The sequence below is a fragment of the Dermacentor albipictus genome, chromosome 1 (genome assembly GCF_038994185.2).
Source record: "Dermacentor albipictus isolate Rhodes 1998 colony chromosome 1, USDA_Dalb.pri_finalv2, whole genome shotgun sequence".
Taxonomy (NCBI): Eukaryota; Metazoa; Arthropoda; class Arachnida; order Ixodida; family Ixodidae; genus Dermacentor; species Dermacentor albipictus.
The window spans coordinates 436,376,034-436,398,532 of NC_091821.1; the positions used below are offsets into that span (position 1 = coordinate 436,376,034).

Consider the following 22,499-nt stretch of genomic DNA (forward strand, 5'->3'; position numbering starts at 1 on the left):
TTATACATTTTCTTTTGTGTGTGAATTATATTAACACTGTGTAATTCCTCATCTGTGTATATGCTCATCGAAGTCTACATCACGGCCATTTGTGTGCGTTTGTGACTTTGTTTACGTAGTCGTTGTGGTGCAACTTGCATTTGACTTTTATACTGTTATGTTCATGGGCGTATAGGACTGTGCTGTGGATTTCTGACCGTATGAAGTGATTTCTTTTCATTTTCCTACATATTTTTTTATATTTTTGTTTCAGCTATGAGAGAAGGAGTAGCTGTCACCATTATAAGGTGACTATGTCTCTTTTTTTTTAAATTTCAATAAAAAAAAGCTCCGTGCACATTGGGCAGACAAAACCTAACGCCTGCACCGCATCTGCACCTTGGCATTCGTTTCAAGTGTCGTGCAGTGCCTGTGCCGCAGAAATCGAGCTGCACAATTTCTGAACTTCTCGTGAACCACCGTGAGCTGGTTCACAGTGGCACAGGCAAATCGAATGGACCTGCCAAACGGCAATGCACTGCACCTGGAACAGTGTGCACGGTAGCCATACATGAAGAGGGCCTTCGCTGACATAGCCTCTGTAAATTCTTGGAAAAGGCCATATGCAAATTATTGCAATAGCAGTTGTATGAACACTCGAGGTGCACTTTTGCTGCTGCCGCCATGCTGCCTTGAGTTAAAGTGCAAGGAGTCCAAGTGGGAGAAGAATGAGCAACCCACATATGTTGATGGTCTTATGATCTGCTGTGGGTGCAAGGGGCAAGCATGCGATTGCGAGACGAGAAGGCTGGTGGTCTTCTTAGCTCGCGGGCTGCAAATTATCAATGATGTCCAGCCTGTTTAGGGACCCTTTAATTAGGTAGTAATTTATTTTGAATCCGGTAGAAACAAGCCAGATGTTTTTACCTGTGCAACACAAGGAATTGAAGAATTTACAGCATGCACAATCGCCTAGATGAAAAGGCTGAGTCATAAAAATCTTGTTGCTTTGCAGCTTGCTTTATAGTATTGTTACACAGAATGTCAGAGGCAATGGACAGTCACCACATAATGACAAAAGACAAATGCTTGCTTTAATTGGTCCTTCAGTTTGGCACTTGAGCAAGGAAGTAGATTTTCAGCACAGTTATGTTTGAGCAATGATCCTGTAACTGGTTCCAGACAGGAGCTTAGTTACCATAGCCTGTCATTTGCCATGTATAATTCTGTCCAAAATTAAACGTAAGTGCGCAATGTGTCCATTCTAGCCCACTCAGTACTTAAGTCACCTTGCCATGCATGATGCAATAATCTTAACCCACAAAATGCTGTGGTAAGCTATTTTGTTGCAGCTACAGTACTAATACAGTCCTTCTGCAGACCTACAATAGTATACGACTACGTGATAACATGATTTAAAGAAAAGCCACTCGATTATATAAAGGTTATCTTATTGCTACATATCTACGGAAAAGCAAGAAGAATTTGGCCAACTGTACAAGCACTAAAACATTGCTAGCGAATAGCTTGACAAGGAAGTCACTGGGATATGTACAGAAGCGCTGAATACAGCACACACAACAGAAAAAACTCAGTTGAGACATTATTGCATATGCGCATCCGGAGTAGTACCACGAGCTCTGTAAACTGATGCTGGAAGAATATAGAAGTCACACGAACTGCTTGACATCCATAGCTTTGTACGCTTCAGGGTCCCATTTACGAATGCAGCTCAGCACTCGGTTGAAGGCTGTACACCAAGCATTCAGATCATCTTTGCTGTCTGCAGACAGCCGGTGCCTGCAAGATAAACAAGATTTTTCCTCAGCAAACCAGCGCCAATCTCAGGAACATGCAAGACTTTCCTATCAAAGTAGGTTGGAAAAAAGGAAAAGTACTAGATAATGTCAGAGTACAGCCTGCTCACTACTGTAATTCCTACAGCAGCAGTAGTGGTGCTTTTGATGCAACATCATTCCAACCACACTGTCACAGCAACACCTGACAACCCCTGCACTGCAGACGTGGCAGTTGGGCCAACAGATAAAGTATGTCAGGACATATTTGACCAGTGGCCTCACTGGTCACTTCAATCAGCTGGGCACCAAATTTGCTCTATCTCAAGGTAGTATCATTATCACAAGGTGTGGACCAGTACCACAAAGCTGAGATAATCCAATTAGCATGTCACCACACCATCACAGGTTTATTAGTAGTACTCCCATATAATTTACACTGTTGCAATGTGCCTGACATTCAAGGAATTGAACAGATGCTTCTTGCTCCAAGCCTACAAAATTCCTTTCACATGCAAGTACTAAGAAGACAACAGACACCAGGGAGCGACATGTCAAATAATGTATGTTTCCTGTAAAGAAAACGCATAAATGCAGCAGTCAATGATGTCTTCAACTTCTACCTCTCCTGCTAATGCTCATACCCACTAGTATTACCATGCTCAGGCACTGCGATGTACTGAATTGCCACATCCAAAGGAAGGGCAGGGACCATTTGTTCGATATAAATGACGCTCACGTCTGAGGATTGACCATGGAGGAAGGAAAGAACAAGGAGGGAGCATTGGGGGTTAAAATTAAAGCCAGAAGTTGTTCCAACTCATGATCATATCATGGAAAGTTTTAATGTTTTCCGCCGTGGCGCCAGCCACACTCAGCACGTGACCTTCCAAAAATGACTGCTACAGCAATGTGCGACTGCCACACTAGCACATTGCAACAAAGATGTTAAATGTGTTCGTTGCATTAGATGACCAACGCACGAGTATATCGGGAGAAAATGTGCTCATAGCAATTGGCAAAGTACCGAAACAAGTGCACATTAACCAAAACCTACCAGGAACTAAGCACACTGGGCAGAGTCTGCCATGGTCCCGTGACCAGCTGACTTCAAGAGAGAAAGCGATGGGGATGGCCCTCACAAGGGGTTGGCTTGCAAAGGCTGGCTGCGTGACGTAATGCTCCACTTCAGTTTATTTACTTCCTCCATGAGACTGACTCGGAATTCAGTAACGCATCACTTTGGCCGTGGCACACACCTGTTCCCGTGCCTCAGGTCAGCCAGGGAGTTGAGAAGAAGGTTCTTCAGATGGGAGGTTGGGACAATTATTTTGTTAACATTTCAAATACACCCACCCCCCCCCCCCATATTACTGCTTGTGCGGTTGCTCTGTCTTTGTCCCTACACTTTCCTAAATATATTGAAGTTCGAAAAGATACACTGACCAAGATAATTGAAAATCTTTTCCCACTTCTTCAATATGTATTCCCAGCCAGACGGGCTGCATCAAACGTTGGACTTCACTTACCTATACTGGCTGCTTATGCATGCCACATTTGACTCAGACATCTTCATTGCTTCTGAAAGCCTGGAAGGCTCTCCTTCGTGCCTACACTATATGTGGGACTGCATAGGGATGGAGAGGAGGTGCTACTCATTTTCGTGTGTGGGTGGGGGTCTGTTCTAAATTTTAGGCCTGTCACTGACTGTTTTAGCTCGATGTATGCCTTACCGTTACCTTATTATACCATAATAACAAAGACTACAATGAGAACAGAAGTGGTGACATGTTGCAGCAGCACATTCAACCTTGACTTGTTAGAAACATTCTTGTGTTACACAAACCTTCTAATTAAAATGCCAAAGAAAAAGAAAACTGTTTGTGATTATTGTGTTACCAATGGCACCTATTACAGCACCACATATGCAGAACAGAGTTACTCAGTGCACTAAGAATTATGCCCACTTCAGTAGAACGCAGTGACCCAAGATCTCGCCAATACATGTGTGTCCACCAACGTCTCTTTCATATCCCAGTATTGTACAGAAATAGTAATAGGTACATGTCAAGTTAAAGTGCATTACTAAACAAAGAAGGCTACATTTCACTGACATAGTGCACTGTGGTTCACAAATGCAGAAGGTCTCAATGGTGAACTGCTTTCCACGCAAGTGTGTGCCGCATGTGAACACCACAAAAGAATGCCCGTCTCTCTGGCACTTCACTCAACTTTACCAAATATGTTGTGCAGCTGATTGAAACAGTATAGTATGTGAAGAGACCAGCACTGCACAAAATTCAACTGACTGCACAGCAAGAGGCCTCCCTCTCCGAGAGACACAATGGAAAAGAAGTGACATCTGGAACTTCTGCTTACTATGTGTATGAACAATAATGTAGCAGAAGCTACCTTAAAGGTGTTCTATCACCTCAACACTATGAATAATACATAGTATACAATAATTAACAGCCATGAAGTGGAAGCATCAAATGCAGTCACTCTACTACAATAGCTTTAATGTCAGCAAGCGAACGTTAGCGAAAAGGGAAGTAGCAGCCATCGTGACATTTAGACTGTCATTTTAGCGAAAGCTGGCCAAGCTGTTCAAATTTATTCTGTGTTCAGAAAAGTATAAAGCAACAGCCTCTGCAGTGGTATCGCTGCATGTTCTGGAGGTCATGCCAATGTTTAGAAAAGTACTGAAGCGATGATGTCCTCGTAGCTATATCACTGTATACCCCAAAGATCATGCCTCAGAGCGGGATAAGATAAAAAAAGCTTGACTGTATACTGGGTCGTGATTCTACAAATTTGCGCAAGTCAGCAAATTTTTTTAAGGAAAAGCTTTCTCATGATTTCCATTTAATCAAGCTAGATTGTACTCTCACTTCAATTTGGCACTTGAAGCCACTCCAATATTTCAGCCTGCACAATCATAACCTTAACAAAAATTTTTTGTTTTTTTTTTGTAACTAAGCAATCGCAGTTTCACTGTCAGGTCCCTTAATGACAATGACAAGTTAGCTTGTCATGACAAAGCCTGCACTACCTTGCGATTTTGACGTGAATAAATATTACACAATGTCTCGCTATCTTTTTTTTTTCAACAAGAGCAATAGCGCTATAGGCATTCCTGGTATCACATTTTTTAGAAAGAAGGGGGAAAATGAATGCTTCTTTTGAAAACTCTGCACTTCTTATACATTTTTTTTAAATTTCGCATGGCAGTTGAGAGTAATGCAATGCAGGAAGAGTCTTGCCAAAGGGCAGTACATAGTACACCTACCTCGTGAGTGCCACTGTGGCATGTCGGGTGGTGGTCAGGGTGTCACGGTGCCTGTTACTGAGGGGCTCCACAACAACCAGCTCGAAGGTGTGGGCCCGGGCGCACTCAGTCCGTGGCAGGCGTGACACCTCCTTGGTGATGCACTGGCGCAGGTCTATCGAGTCAATGGGGGGCTGCCAAGGACAGCATTGTAGTACGAGGATCAATTCAAATGCACAAAATAAAAGAACGCTCCACAGGGAGATACAGGATGAGAAATTTGATTGGCATCACCAGGTATGATGGCAATGATACCGTTATGACTGATGCATCAACTGCCTCTACATTGGTTTCTTCCAATTGGCCATTATCCTAGTTAAAGACTGCACTACTCACAGAGACATTCTTTTTTATTACCAATATGAGAAGCAATGTTAACAAATGTGAAGCTCTGTTGTCAATTTTAGATGCACGCTCAACCAACGTGGTTCTACTTACTGAAACCTGGTTATCGTCAAGAATTGATAGCTCTGAGCTTTTTCAATGTGAAAAAAATTACATGATTTATCACTGTGACCGGTGTGGCATACCTAACGGATGTCCATCCATACCTGGGGGGGGTCGCAAGGAGATGTGCGCACACTAGGAGGGGGAGCAGGGGAGCACGCGTTTCTGCTTCTACTCTGGCTGCAGCTTGGTATGGCACGGCTGGCCACCTATTTTGAAGGCAATCTGTGGTGGGTTCGAAGGCTAGCCGACACGAGGTAGCTGATGGTGTTGTGTGCACTGTGTTCTCGCACATCTAGTTCAAGTTGAAACGAGAGGCAGCACAAAGGAAAATTCACTCTCCACTGCTGATGCTCTTCGTCACACCAGCGTACCGGCAGGGAGTGTCCGCGGTCATCAAGTTAGATGTATTCATTCCTGTTTGCCCGTGTGCATGCGACATTGTGCTTGTTAATTTTTAGTAAGCCAATGTTTACACAAGTTCATACATCTCATAAAACTACTAACCTTACGTCTTAAAGCAGTCTAATAATACGTTATCACAATCAATACGTCACCTTTCCAAACCAACTTTTTGTTGTCAATGGTTGGCCCATGTCACTGGGGTGCACATAACAAGGTTTACTGTTTTGCAGTGCCAGGGCCGTCAGCCAGAGGAGCACATGCCACAAAGGCACACACTGCGTTTGCGGTGCCAAGCCGTGAACGAGAACTGTAGTACATTTAAACCTTGTTATAATGAAGTACATAAAATCAGCATTTTACTTCATTATATCGAAACTTCTTTGTGTTGAAATTCAACCTTTTGTGCAAACAAGTACAGTCGCCGATCGATTTTTCTTACAAGGAAATGGGCCACAGAGCTTTCTGAATTATCGGGCAATTGAAAAAAGCAAATTTGGATGAGAAATCAATTTATTTTTATGAATTTGGGAGTCGACAGCGATTGATACGGTTTGTCGTGTACATCAACTATTATCTTCTCGGCGGTGCAAATTAAGCAAAGCCAGCCACACTTTCGTGTGCACTCCGCCCCCACAGTTGATAGCATCGCCCGCACTGAGACGATGCTATCGTGAAAAGAGCTGGCAGTGGGGAGGCGAATGCTTCGTCTGCCTCTCACTCCAACAAGTCACTGAAACTCTAGATTATGCAACTTCCAATACTAAATGCGCGGGAAGACAGCTAGCATGATGCCATGCCGTCTCGGCATGCCCTCTCTTTGCACACGTGACAGATTACCTCTAAACCAAGGTACGCGGCTGCGTACGCACTCAGCCGCGGTTACAGCCATGTGCAGCCACGGCCAAGATGCGCACCAGAAATCGCGAAATGTCAACTTGCACCCGCCCCTCGCGCGCGCTTGATCGCGTTACCACAAGCGAGCTCTCCTCCCCCTCTCTGCTTGTGCGGGAAGGCGGTACTCGTGAAGCCACCATCTTTCTTGTCTCATCCTTGCACACTTTCACTCGCACCTAAAGCACAAAGTGCGTGGGCCGCGACAGGATCTTATCACACTTGGACTTTATACCGAACATGATGCAGCTCCACTTCGGTGGTCGTTCTTGCCATGCTGTGTGCAGTTTAAAAGGTGCATTTGCAAGCAGTCACTTGTAATTCAATCAAGTAACCATCTGCGTCAGCCGAAGTTTCCACTTATTGTCTCGACATTCCTTTTAGTTACATTGAAATCTCATACAAATGCACTATTATATTGAGGTTATACCGTAAAAGCCTGCGTGTAATACAAACCCGTATATAGTATGAGGTGAAATTTTTGGGACGCGAAATGAAAAAAAAAGTTTCATCCGCGTATAATACGAGTTAGGAAAACTCGAGGGGAACATTTATTTATACTGCACTCCGCACTTCAATCGCTGTCTTCCTCTGCTGCGCCCTCTTCGGATAGTTCCTTGTTGGACATACAGGTACCCATCCTCTGTGCCCATCGAGCGCGTTCGAGATGCCGCACTTTTTGAATAGGCGACGCACAAGGTCCTCTGGTATGCTGGCCCGTGCATCCAAAATCTACTTGCATAGCGCGGCTGGTGAAGCCCACTTCAGCCACCCGGTCGGCATCACTGCAGGCTCACCTGAGCACATCCAATCTGTGTAACACTGCTTGACCGCATCCTTGAACGGCTTGCTCACGCAAACATTTAAAGGCTGCAGCTGAGACGTCATCCCACCCGGGATAACGACGAGTTCAGTGCCCGATTCGTACAACAGCCCCTTCACTGAGTCCGCCAAAAGGCAACGAAATGCGTCCAGAACGAGGATGGACGGGACGACAACAGTGCGCCGGGCCACCTACACCAGACCGACTTTATCCAGTTGAGCACAAGATTCTCGTTCATCCAGCCTTTCTCATGGCATCTCACAACCACATTTTTTGGCAGCTCCTCACCTTTAGGCACTGTCTTGCGCTTGAAGATGACATAGGGCAGGAGCTTGCATCCATCTGCCGTGCACGACAACATGACGGTAACTTGAGTTTTCTCATTGCCAGTGGACCGGACATAAACTTGTTTAGAGCCCTTTTCGTGCACGATGAGGGGCGATGGCATGTCCAGATAAACCAGCATTTGGTCAGCATTGCCGAATTGCCCTAACTGGACATTGTTCTGGACAATGGACATTGGACATTGTGCAACTGGACAATTGTTCTTGGACTTGCGCAGCGAAATAACATGGCGCTGGAAAGCCACAAGCAGCTCTTCTAACGATTCTGGCAGTTTTTGCAAAAACAAAGTTTGGAGGCGTAAGGAAAATCCAGCATGGCACATGTAACGATAAATCCAGTGCTTGCTTGCTTTGAAGGCGGAGCTCGGTAGCCCTTTTTCTCTTAATTATGAATTGTAGCAGGTGAGTTTGCAAGGCATATGCACTTGGGAACAAATTTTGAGGATGGCACAGGTTTTGAGATATTTGTCATCAAACTCACAGTAAAAGTGCACTGCTGTTCCCCTTACTTTTTTTTTAACAAAATGCTCTTCTATGCACTGAAACACAAAAGTAACTGGTATGCCCATGTATTTCGTTTCACACTTGGCCAATGAATATATTGAAACTGGTGTCATCCTGAACACTTATTTGTGTACTGCCTTCAAATTCACCAGATGCAATTGATAAATTGGAATATGTACCATAAATAATTCATTGGGGAATTATTTTTTATGGTATGAACATGTGTTCTGATTTTTTTGTGCAAGTAATAATTTGAATAATCCAGCTCAAGGACTAGAATTACGTTATCTGCCGCAGGCAATTACTGAAAATTGTGTAAAACCTAAAAATGATCCCCCGGTAGTATTAGCATATAATAATCAGCGGGCACAACGTAACAGTGTCATTGTGGACATCACACATTTTGATGGGAGAAAGTTATGAAAAACTCTGAAAAGAGCAGTGTTGAAGTGTTGCAGTTTTATAACGTACAGCATGCACAACAATAATTGCATTCAGAAAGGTTGCTTGCCAGCAACATTGTAGAAGGCACTGTGGCCTCTCCTCTCAGTGCAAGGAACTGTCCACCGAGCTTTGCGTGGTCTGAACAACATGGAATATTTATTCAGTTAAAAGTAACTTTGACATATAATTTAGCTCTCTTTTTAGTTTTCGCTTTACCTGCAGTATTTTTGCTACAGTGTGAACACAAAAGAGCAATTTATAAACAAGGCACCAATATCACTGACTCACATTTTGGTGAACATCCTTGTAATAGCTAAGCTTTCTACAGGAGACCAATATGTGCAAGAACATTGTCCCAAGTACTCTTGAGGAGCCAAGAAAATTTTAAATGCTGCGAGCTTTGTGCGAAGCTGTTCAGTCAAGCACATTTAAAATAACATGCAAATTGTATGAAGATAAAAACATTCATGTTTGGCTTCCACCATTCGACACCAAAAAAAATTTGCTCACTCCTTCACAGACTTTCCCACCTTCACGTATTAGCTGCTCTTGCTGAAGCTATAGTGAGGCTTCATCAATTCATATCTCACAAGATAAATTTCAGAAAACAAAATTGGAGTTATATGAATGGAATTGACTAAGCAAGCATTCGAAATTTATTGTGCAGGCATATGTTATGTAGCAGTGAAATCCATCACTAACACTTAGTGTTTTGCACAAGATTCTAAACTTATGTGAATGATTTGGTGCTTCCAAACTGTCAGGAGAAGCTGTATTTAGTGCTCCAGTAAAGCAAAGGCCACACAGCAATCACGGTGTGGCATCCATGCAATGCGCATCAGCATTTATCCAAATGAACAATTTCACAACTCGGCAAGTTTAACAATTATTTTGTCAGTTGCAAGCTCGTTATCAGAGTATCAACCCATTGCAATGAATTCAGCAGGTTCCATGCTAGTACAGCAGCTCTCCTAGCCAGCCGTTTATGCAACGTATACCACGCAGCACACACTGAAGCACATCAAGCGAGTGCTTGCTGTACATGCAGTCCTGCAGGAATGCGATGCGCAGAAGCAGGTAGAAAAAGAAAAGAATAATGTGCTCCCATGCTTCCTTTCTAAGCAATGGTTGATGTGAAGTAAATTCAGGCACTTTATTTTCGTCAGATGCTAGGTGCCACTCTTCTGCTGGACATTTGCTCACCTTGCTGTCTTCATCCTCGGGGTACCTCCAGAGCACCAGGTGGCTTCCCCTGAGCATGCACCACAGGCGTGTCCAAGCACCGAAGCCACCCACTTCCTCAAACAAGGTCTTCAGTTTAACATGCAAACAGGAGTAAAAGCAATTGCAGTCAAGCCACATTGTAACGGAGTCATGCTCGAGAAAGGAGTATACTGTTGTCATATCCAAGTTCATTACATGCTAACATTGGAAAGAAGCATTTTAGATCTATACTTTGAGATAGTACGATATTTCATTACCTAACCCTGTTCACTATATTGATGCTCAACTATAGATTAAGTTCTACTAAAGTTCCATAATTCAAGCAGTGTAGATCGTGCAAAAACAACCAGAGCAACTATTGCTGAAACACAATGTTTTATAGCTTCGTGGGCAAAGGCTAGCAGGGCACGCTGCACAGACTTCCCATAGCCTCCTGTCTCAACCACCAATTTCAATGTTCCTGCTGTGAAGTAGCTATCGCACCCAACACAACCAGCACATAATACAAGCATGATTTGTGCCTACCATATGTGCTGCTCCTAACCTCTTGTGCTTTGACCTTGCCCACATGACCTTTAAGTGGCCCATGATGGCTTTCTACATTTTCGTCCACTCCAGGACTCCAGCTCTGCACTTTTGGCCCCACTACTGCCAATTGCAAGTTCGGCTCAGTTTTCGACATTTCTGCAGAGTCTCTACATTATGTCTGCATGCCAGCCACCCTTTTTCCTTGATCTGCATGTTTGTGCCAACACATTGGGGTGGATGAACCACTTCACTCGACACTGTTACCAGCATGCCACTGCTAGAATTTCACAGTCATTGACCTCCAGGCAAATTGTACTAGGGTTCTTCAATGATGTTTACGTCCAATAGGAATGCAACACCAGCTCAATAAGCCCCTTTTGAAGATGACATGCTTGGCTCAAAGCCACTCCGCTAGCTCACTGCTATGACAATCTAACCAGATCTGGAGTATCAAGACCCAAACTTATGCAAACCCCGGGACAACCACTTGAATGATAGTATTGTTACCAATGCTCATATCATTTACGGCACACGTACCGTACCTGCCGATGCCAGTTAATCTAATTTTGCTAGACCACCAACCACTGCAACACAATTTTACTCCCTCAGATTTTGGTAGAACTGCTTTGCACTTATTCCGATAACACTTAGCAGGTGAGCTTATTTCTGCCAGTGCAGCACACATGTTCTTGTACTGAATCAGTAACTATGTCAAGGCGCCAAAGTTTGCTGGATAAACGTCTCTCTCAACATCACCACTCCAAATTATGCCTTCATGTCCAGTAATCAAGCTGTAGTACACCTGAAGTACTCAAGATACAACTGTTCCACCAAGCATGACCTTGTGATGGCGTGACTGCTTTGGCCATGTTTTGCGCACGGCTGGTGCACGGCCGTGTTCAACTACCACTCCAAAGAATCATTCACACAATGGAAAGACTGCTACTATATATTGTGACCATGGCAGCTACCTTTTCACGCCACCTCCACCTATTGAATGTTCCTTGTCATCGTTCCCTACACAACACCACTAGAGCAGTGGCCATGCCTACTCTCACTCCACCACAATGCCCTTGACCTTTCCTATATAGTGCCAGCCCTGGTCACCAGAGACAGTTCTAGCAACTTTCACATCCTCACACATGCCTACTAAGACAGTTCTACTGCTACAATGTTTATAGCTTGGATATGCTAGTATAGTTTGCTTCTTTAACATTATAGCATTGTTCAACACTCACTGGAGGAGGTATTGCCTGCAGCAACCTGAGTAGCAAGATAAATTTATGGGGAAGGACAACTACTGTGACACAGGCTACTATTACAAGTTACAACATTCGACCAACTGATTTGGTCATAGCCAATGCCACACAAATCCTTGCCAAGCCATGATAACTTCATCGGCAGTATCTGCAACATCTTGGCCCTATTGCTATGGCCAGCTGTTTGTCTTGTTTCTTCTGCTCCATGGTGTCATTTACCCATTCCCCCTTCCTCAGATTCTTGTGGTCAAAAACTTTGTAAGATTGCAGAGTCTTTTTGTGCTTACATTGTTAAATTCAGACAGAGTGAGTCGACATTTTCGCAGCATTGATAGGCCCATAAATATTGGCAAAGACACAGCATAAGATAAGGCACAAAAGTAAAAGCTTACCACAAATATTTTAGTGCTCTATTGCTTTAGTATAATGACGTGGCATAATATACACACCAGGAAGCCCCGGTGTTCCAATCCATGGTCAGCATGCAAATGTAAATCCACAAATGCCTTGCCTTCTATGAAGAAAGAGCCTGGGACCTGAAAAACAAGAGCCCAGATTCACAATATAGATCAACTGCACATATTTTCACTTGGCTATACAGGTGCTATCAGCATAAATTAAATGTGAAGAATTCCAAAACTATTCAAATGTGTTGTTACATTTCAAGGTTCGCTTGCAATAATGGCTTAATTCAGATTCCAGAATGTACACCTGGGATAAAAAAGGACTTGCTGGGGGCCTAGTTGGTATATATTTGACATAATTAATGAGCTCGACAATTCATTAAAGTTTGGTTTTAGCACTCAATAATTATGTCAAGTGCACTCAGGACTACTACTCGTTCAGAAACCAGTTACAGAGTGATTACATGCCGTGCTTTCTTGTGATTACACATAACTGGCGTTCTGATCAGTAATTGATTTTTTACATTTCAATTTGTGCTGATGGTACATGGGCTGTTACCGTCAACCTAGGACACCCTAACTACAGCAGACTGCCTTAACCAAAATATACAGTACATACATGCATGGTAAATACTAGTTACATTTTGTGGCATTTGACCACTTTTCAGAACATAAAGGGGTACGAGAGGTAAATATTGAGAAGAATATTATTTGCAATAGCAAAGCAGTGACTCTTGCTGCACTTCAGATGAACGCACTTTTGTCATAAGCAATGTTGAGCATGTGAGTGACCATCCCAATAACTGATGAGCAACTGATGAATAACTGATGAGCAACAACTGATGGTGGTGTATGCCATAAAACTGCATGGTTATGACATAGGCTTCAGGAGAGATGCAAGTTGGACCACATAGAGCTCTTTAAAATGCATTTAAATCTACACATGTAGGTATTTTTTGGATTCAGGTTCATTGGAATTCCAAAACCAACGCTGGGCATTGTACCCATGACCTTGTGCTCACTAAAAAAAATTAAGTTCTGGGGTTTTACATGCCGAAACCACGATATGATTATGAGGCAAATCATAGTGGGGGACTTTGGATTAATTTTGACCACTTGTGGTTCTTTAATGGCCCCCAAAATGCATGGCACAGGAGCACGTCTGCATTCCACCCGAATCGGAGTGTAGCCGCCATGGCCGAGTTCGAACCCGCGACCTCGAGCACCTCAGGACCATGCCACCATCACCGAACTAATTACGGCGGGCTGCCTTGTGCTCATCAGTAAAAAACCACATGCACCACGATAGGTTATATGCAGAAGTGAATTGGGCAAATTGGCAACAATCCATAATTGTGCACGAATCAGACAAAGTACGATTTACGCATTATGGCACGTGCCCTGTGTCACCCACACTTGACTCTTGCCCTTTGCGTACTGCTAGCAAGTATTGTGAAAATGGATTGCATGCACACAGCTTGTAAGAGAGAACAAAATGCTGTGTCTTGTGAAATCTAAATCTAAACATACTTGCCAGGAGGAGGGTTAACGACGTGAAAGAACCCTTGAAAATTTTTTTCTGCATATAGTGGTGGCTCTGGCAATGTTTTTGAGGATTCCCCCAATTTTTCTTTAAATATTACCTTAGCAACTATAAGAAGTATAGTTATTTCTAAGCACTATCCATGTCTATACATACAGAGATCATGCACTCTAAGGTTACCACCATTGTCTTATAGATTACTTCGTGGCTCCCTAAAAAGAAAATAAGAGTGGTTTCTGGCTAAAGCCCTGTCTCAAAGGGGCTCTGAACAACCTGCTAACTAATCATGGAACATCCCGACTACTAAAGGAACTTGTCTCGTGAATCTCATGCCACAAAAATTTTTCAAGTCCTTTAACTGGAGTTATCACACTGATACCCAGCTTTCTACCTCTTCGTCTTCTCTAGCACTCTGGAAGCTACACTGCGGAGGAGCCAAGAGGGCAAAAGCCTTGACTAAAAGTATAGTTAGGACTTGTACAATGCATAGTTAGGACTCCCAAGGAGCAGCTTGAATACAAGGAGCGGCAAAAGGAAAAAGAAACGGCAGTACGGCCAACGGTGGCGTGTTGCCAAAATTACCATTACTACCATTACTCTGAAGAAATGAAGCATTGCAAGCCCCCCTCAGCAGTTCTACTGGTGGTTTTCAACAGCTTTGCTGGATTATCCACTTTTGCAGGGCTGGGATGGCGAGTCAATTTTATGTTTGATTAATTTAACTCAATGTTAGTATTACTGAGAAAGCTCTTGCGATTGCGAAATCGGCCAATAGCTTTGATGGGTCACTGCTTGCGATGACGCTGCACGACGACATTACGAAAGCGGGAGCAAGCGTTTTTTCACTTTTTGACATGAGATTGTAAATTCCCTGCAGCACGCAGGGCAGTAATATTTGGCTCGCATGTTCACAGCAGCCTCTACGACAAATTGGCAACGTTTTCTTACGTACTATGTTGAAAAAGTGTTTCAGAGCCTTTTAAGTAATCTCGATATACCTATGATAAGTAAGATAGTTGTACAGTTTAGCTCATGGACAAGCACGAAGAGCCGGCGGACGAAGAGCCATGTGAAGTGTCAACTATGGTGCAGACACGGGAATACCTATGCTTGCTACGAAATAAGGTTGAATGCACAGGTGGCGACCACTGCCTCGTGCAATGCTTGATCAAATTAGAGCAGGGGTTGCTTGCACCCAGTAAGAACTTGAAACAGCCAAAGCTCACTGCCTTTTTTGCACCTGAATAAAGTTTTGCTTCACTGAATAACATTGTATCTTGACTTCCTCGCAGTTGTGGTGCAATTAAAGCTTGACTGCTTTAGCTTTTCTCGAGTGGTCGCTTATATCGAGTTACTGCTTATAACAAACCTTATCGCCATCCCGCTGACTTCTTTATAACGAGGCATTACTGCACTCTAAATAGAACCAGCCAGCTTAGCTAATGCTCACACCAAGCTTCCTATTGTGTGCATGACTTTACAAGTAATGTATAAATGCACCATGCTGGCATGTTAACATTATAGTATTTGACTATCTTCCCTGCTGTCAGCGATTCAAGTGTTACATTGTCAGTTATGTTCCCTTGACATATTTGCTGTATTTAATTATATGAACAATTGAATGTTCAGCACCAAAGGCGCCAGTTTCACTGCACGAAACTTAACACAAACAACAAGTCGTGCACAAGCGCTTGTGAATTTTAAAACCCCTGGCAACAAAAAGGAAACTCATTCTCTGCCAGTTCCGGAGACATTGTTATACCTGAACTACAGCTCCCTATGCACCATGCTCAGCCACATAGTGCAAATACACCAACCTCGCAAATAGCACAAGTTTATGCAAATAAAACTCCACAATAATCATTTCCAAACTGATAGCATGGCATGTCAATTCCTTAGCCCCCAGTCTTTCTCATTTTGGCTATAGCACTCAAAATATGGCTCTTCGATTTTGGACTACTCAGTCATTTTTCACGAGTTGTTTTACAAAGAGCGAAACAGACGCATGCTAGCGCACCTTGGACAGTGCAAAGACGCTCTGGTGACAGTTTGACGTGCTCAGAATGAAAGAACCAAGGCTCTGGAAGGACGACGTACGCACAGCGTTGGGACCACCTGGACTGGAAATTCCTGCAGGGAGGGCAGCGGTTGCCGCAAGAGAAAAACGGCAAGCACCGTTCACATTTGTGAGCAGATGTGCCAAAAAGGCATTACAATGTTGATTCTACAAGAACCATTTCGCAAGAATTCTATCAGGCAAACATGTTTATTTTGTGAGTAGCAATTGTACAATTCTATCTTCAGATGGCACTGTTGCAGCAGTGGGAAAACTAAGCAAAACATACAAGCCACGGTGAAAGAAAATTACAAGTCGTACATGCTAGAATGAGAACCAAAAGATGAACAGAACCTAACTTGGCTTCAAGAAGCTCGCAACTACAATTTACAGCTGCGTGACAAGCAGATGAGGTTCAGCGTGCACAGTTTTACTTCCAAAAATTCTCCCTTGACATTTAGCAGAACGTCGAAGGACTGGTTGGTTATCGGACCACCAATTTCTGCAACCAGACAGTTAAAGCACTGTCAACACACACCACTTAAGACAAATGTAGTATATATATATATATATGCTGTCAAATGTGATTATACTGAGCGATTCCAGCAAAACTCAATTCTCAATGGAAGCAGTGGTTTATACAACAGAATTTGCAAAGCCTCTTTTATATGTAAACCATGTTTTTAGGAAGGCCCCATCCATCACATGCACACACAAGAATTGCCTTGCTGACTATAATTTTGACATGCCATCTTGCAGATACGAGGGGCTACTTTTCAAAGTCAACGCTGTCCATAATCGCTGCAACACAGAAGATACAAAAACAAATGAGAAAGGATTGACCCTCTTTACACCACAAGTTGAAGCAAAAGTCTTACCTGGAGTCATAAATACGCTGTCAGTCTTTTTGCCCCGAGACGACAGCTTCATTCTAATTGTTTCCTAGAAATTCAAAGGTGCACAGGAATTAGTTTAGAACTAAGAGTATTTGCCAGACAAGCCATTTAACTATATCCATATTTGCACACAAGATGCAAATGCTCAGAAAGATTAACACATGTGGCAAGTATGTATGCCATTCAGAACAAAACAAAACTGAAACTAAAATAAAGGTCCTTAAAATACAGCTGATTCAAAACCACCTTAAATGTAGAACCAAAAACATATCTGGACATAATTGAGAAAGTATAAGATGAACAGTTCCTGCATTTTCCACAGAAAAATAGAATGGATGGGTTTTCGCCTTCTGTGCGAAATACTATATCAAAGGCATGTACCGTTAGCTCATGCCAGTTCATTAATTCACTATAGTATGTATCCCATAGTCCTGCACAAACTTTTGACATAAAATTTGCTGTTAAGGAGAGAGCCTGCACTTGACAGAGCTAGACAGCCTCCCAGATAATGGAGTTAAATTATGCTACTGATGACTAATATATACCATAACTAAATGTTCACAATCACCCAAAGCTACCATGCGAACATTGACAGTTGTAGCACCAAGAGCAAGTTGATAGATTTGAGGAAAGATGTTGCAAACTCACCTTTTTTATGTGGTACTTCTTGTCATGAGGTACAACAGGAGAGACAGTTTTCTGGAAAATTAAAGGATTTTTAATGGCATTTCAACCTTGCTCCGCTAATTCGTAATGTGTTTTAGAGAAATGGACTATTGCTAGCATGAGCGTTTTGGACATTTATGGGCTTAAGTACTACACCAATCAGTTTTTAAATTTTTTTTAGCTACCTGAGTATCTTGTGCTCAATAAGAACATTTCAGGCATCCTTAAGGACCGTCATGTACAGCAGTATGCAGTATTAGCACACATCACACATAGTGTAATATCTATTTTAACCTGCACAGAATTCTTTACGGCTTTTTCTACAGGCAAAGTTTTGCTTTGCCCAAAGTGATCGACACAAGTGATTAACAACAAGACACTTGTACAGTTTCTTCAACATGAAGGCCTGCATGCATTTAACCATAAAGTGCTATGTGGAAAAATGTGCAGAAAAATTATTTTTTGCCATTGATGCAATTGCACAGTAAAGTAAGTCGATTCAGAAATCTAAATAAACCCCGAAGCTTTGTCACAGAGCTGAATTTTAAGCAAGAAATCATGAAATCATGACTTTCACCAAGTCAACACATCACACAAGCTTCGGACATTCCGTCAACAGCCATGGACAGATATTGGAGAAAGCGTAACAAATAATTCCTAAACATTACATACAAAAATGTACTCGAATCGCTATTGTACTAGAGTGTACTAGGATCTTATATACTACTACAGGCTTTTAAACTGCAATTGCTAGCAGTTTTTCAAATTTGCAATTACACTCCTAATTCTTGTTAGAGTTGCTATACAAGAGCCCCAGGAAAACAGAAAACCTGTACATACGAGTCCATACAAGTCGATCTGCACTTGGAAGTCCTCATCCACATTGGTATATTCAATCACGTTGTCGAACTCCAGACAGCTTTGCTGACTGCTCAGCAAGGCGTCACTCGAGATGAGCTGAGATGCATGCACCTTTCCACGGCACTGAACCATGCAGAGGAAATGGTACAGAAAGCCACCTGCATAACCATTTCGAACACACTGATGAATGCACTGCAGCAGACTTGCACATAAGCAAGCCAATGTTTGGCCCCAAAACAATGTTTGCTAGTAAACCAATCTATTCAGTAGATAACCTTAGCAGCCTTACAAAGAGGGGGGGAAAGAATCCTCAAGGAGCACTGTTAGACATTCTGTAATCTGGAATTTGGTTGATGAATGAAAGGTAAAACGATATTGCAGAATACAAATTGTCAATTACAACAGCAAAGCACAGTAAAAGAGGTTTTTCAAACACTTATTACATTCGATTACCATACTGCCTAGTTAAAGGCCAACTGCAACATAATGTTGGACCACAATAAAAAGCCTAGTTTAAAGGTCCCCTCACCAGGTCTGGCCATATTGAGCTGACAAGTGCAAAGCATACAATGTGCGATAACGATCATGTCTTCAAAGTATTACATCGCTACACACCGCGGAAAGATATGAAATTTCAAACCGAACACCGTTTTTCCTTCTCCTCGTGCCGGCCGTGCTCCATCACCGTCTGGTGATGTAGTCGTGCCTCTGCGCTACGGAGTCGGGTCCGCAGTGTGCTCATGGTGACACGCAACTTCGACAATTATTCAAGACAACATCTGTTATCTGTGCGATCTGTAGCTTGAATTGACGAACTGAAGTTTAGAAAAATAATAAAACACACAAGCAGAATGTCTGTGTGTTTCATGTTTTACTTCCCACCGAAGCAACAGAGATGTACATCTGCTTTGTTTGCTTGTTCCCACGGTCGTGCGGTCACGTGCACAGGTACCGAAACTATGCCATTTTCTACCGTGTTCCAGCATGGGATCCTGCTCTGCGATCTGCTTGTTCTGCCTCAGTATTCGTGTAGCACTGAATTATACCGCTAGTCATGTTTCCTTGTGCACAGCGCGCAAAATCGAGCGCTGCGTGAAACGAGACAATTGCAACAGCTCGCACGCAATGCTGTCAGCAGAAGTGCGCAGAGCCGGAAAAAAAAGCAAGGAGAAAAAAAATGAAGGCGGGGCCTGCTACGTATGCCTCACGCAATCCTCAGTCTGGTATAGAAGAACGCAGGGAAGGAATTTCACTTGAGAAGGCTAGACGGAGTGAGTGGAGAGAGCATCTTGCTTGGCAGTGGAGCTTGCCTGCTGAAATCATGGGTTTGCGGCACTGAAATATTTCTATCTCGACTATTAATGAGCAGATTTAAAAAATTTTTGTGGCAGAACGCTCCCTAGAGGACGTGTAACAACTTCCAGCGTATAACCAAAATTTGCTATGGGGCCTGGTGAGGGGCCTTTTAAGATGATATAGATATAAAGGAGTCTCTGCAAAACCCTATAGGTTTGACGTTTTAAATGTGAGCAGGAGTGTCACAGGAAGCTAGGAATAATAGCCATTTTTAATACCGAAATTAGAAAAAACACCGCCATTATCACTCATTGGAAGGGACGCATCCTTGACAGGACCTTCACAATCTCAGAGGTCATAATGCTGCGTAGCAAATAGATACTGCAGCAAGCCCCTTTTGCCATGTGTTTTAATCGGTCTTTGTGGTTATCCAGGTGTGGTTATGAGAGTCAGCCCAACAGGCCTGCATCCGTGGCGCTCCGAAAAATCTGATGCGGCGTGCTCGAACCTGCATCATACCAACACCACCAGGTCTACTATTTGTGTGCTTAGATGCTGCTTAAAAGCTGCAATAAACCTATACACTTACCAGCTCTGCAGCTTTGCCAAGATTGGTTCAGTGGTGTACATGTATACTATGCATTTATAACAAATTTGGCCAAAGTGAAATTTCATCGCAGCTGGCCTTTAACTGTGAAACTGCCACAATATATGAATGCTTTGCTGCAGTTGCATATTTGCTATTCCAGGCACGTTGAAGTTAATGAAACATGGTGTTGAAATCAATACGCACTGTCACACAATCTTCAAAAATAGATGTGCTCATGATACTTTAGCACACGAGTGCTACAACCATACATCGGTACATCATAATTCCTAATACCCAAATTCTACTAGGTTACTCGCCAGTGCACTTGTATTAGAAGAACTGCGTCCTATTCACATCTTGTGCACAGTGTGTGCAGCATTCTAAGCTTGTTGCCCTGTCAGACACGTCAACCATGACCCCCTCAAGATCCAGCATTCATTTTTGAATACGGAGTTATCATACTAATGCAAATCCAATAATGCATTAAAAGCTAGTCTTCAATGACCTTTGAAGGCAAGCTTACTGACTCAACATTAAAATCCCGTGGCAGCAGCGGAACACATCCTGAAGCAATCATGTAAAGGTGTTAAAGAAAAGTGTGTTCCAATGATCCAGAGAAGAAGCGATGTGATAAACATGCAATTGGCAATACTATGTAATGTGTGTGCATAAGGGTTCATGAATCCCCTCGCTGTTTTCTGTCATGACAATACAGAGAATATCGTTGGTGGTGTCACTACCATACTGACATGTAATAAACATGAAATTTAAAGCTCCACTACAAGCGCCTCAGGAAGGAGAGTGCACAATCCAATGAATTCCATTTGGCATACAAAAAAGCTCAATGACACCATTTGAAAGCCAAAGGGGGCCACCAATTAGAACAAAATTAGGATCTGCAGTGCAGCTCCAGCAGCGGTACCACCCGCACGTGTTTGCAACTCTCCCATGAATGCATCCGATGTCCAAGAACACTGTAGTGGACAAAGCTTCGAGACACCTCAACCATGGCCTCAAAGAACTTCAAGGTCACGACTCAACAGCTAGCTTGCACTTGACATGCACTTGACCTGCTAGCTGCCCTTGCTAGCAGGTCAAGTGCATGTCTGCCAGCCTGTGAACTTCAGTATTTGTAAATATCCCCCGGACACATCAGAAAGGGATGGGGGGATTGCATGCACTGTTAAAGGGCCTCTCACCAGGTCTGACAATTTTGAGCTGACAGGCGCAATGCATTCACTGCATGCTATCAATTGCATCTACTAAGTATTAAATCCCTACGCACCACAGAGAGGGCCTAAATTGCGAACCGAATGTCGTTTGCCCTTCTTGCAGGCACCACACCCCCAATCAGAGAGTCGGCATCAATTGCACAAGTGTGCCTATGTACATTGCAGGGCTGTGACATCGCTCATAGTGGCATGTGAATGAGATTTATTTAAGGCAACAGTAGTCATTTGATTGATCTGTTGCTTGAATAGACAAATTAAGCTTTAGAGAAGTAATAAAACTTGCAAACCGAACATCTGCGGGTCTTTATTTTACTTCGTACCATAGCAAGAAACATGTACATTTGTTACTTCTGCTTCTTCCTATGTCAAGCAGTCGGTCAGGTCTGGCGTGAGGCCCTTTAAGGCTTGCCCTGAGAACACACAGTTTTGGGGATATATAGCATGCACATTATTAAGGACTGACAAGCAACAGCATTTTTAGATTACAGTGCCTTTATCAGCGAAATTTCTGTTGCAAATTTTGCCAAAATTTTTCTGAATGAATTTACTTGACACAGGTGCTCCTCTAATGTCCTTTTGCAATCGGAAGGTTTTCCAGGGTATGGTTAGAGAGCAGCAGGCAAAACTTTCGCAAGGAGAACTTATTTTTCATAAGACTTGACTACTATACATTTATAAAACTGTAGAATGAATTTTAGTTTGTAAACTTTACAGTAAATTGGGGGGAGTTAGCAGGTATGAAAGTGTGACTGACCATATTGTGCCGTATGTTGCAGTTCCTCTAATGTACATCACTGAGCAACAGGTCTCCTGCTAGATGAGCGCAGCTCAGTGTAACAATGAGCTGACTGCTACAACAATCACTGTGTTGATGCAAGCCAAAGTAAAAAAAAAAAATGCTGTTGCGTTCCTATGGTATTGACGCACAACAGTAAAAAAATATTTCAGCAGCCCCATCACAAGGCTGCTTGAAGCCCGACTGTG

General features: G+C 42.9%; 1 protein-coding gene across 4 annotated transcripts in view; it reads right to left on the bottom strand.

The window, feature by feature from the left end:
* Positions 1-1,051: 1,051 nt before the first annotated feature.
* The window catches only part of LOC135907959 (anillin-like), a 61,594-nt gene continuing 40,146 nt past the window's right edge, over positions 1,052-22,499 (bottom strand). For all 4 annotated transcript variants that reach the window (XM_065439780.2, XM_065439781.2, XM_065439779.2 and 1 more), the window contains 8 exons: positions 18,378-18,556; positions 17,520-17,570; positions 16,854-16,917; positions 15,937-16,049; positions 12,422-12,508; positions 10,165-10,272; positions 5,065-5,237; positions 1,052-1,779 (listed from right to left, as the gene is read on the bottom strand). In XM_065439780.2, the coding sequence (XP_065295852.1) occupies positions 1,650-1,779; positions 5,065-5,237; positions 10,165-10,272; positions 12,422-12,508; positions 15,937-16,049; positions 16,854-16,917; positions 17,520-17,570; positions 18,378-18,556 (905 nt within the window). In that variant the 3' untranslated portion in view covers positions 1,052-1,649. The remainder of the gene's footprint in view (positions 1,780-5,064; positions 5,238-10,164; positions 10,273-12,421; positions 12,509-15,936; positions 16,050-16,853; positions 16,918-17,519; positions 17,571-18,377; positions 18,557-22,499) is intronic.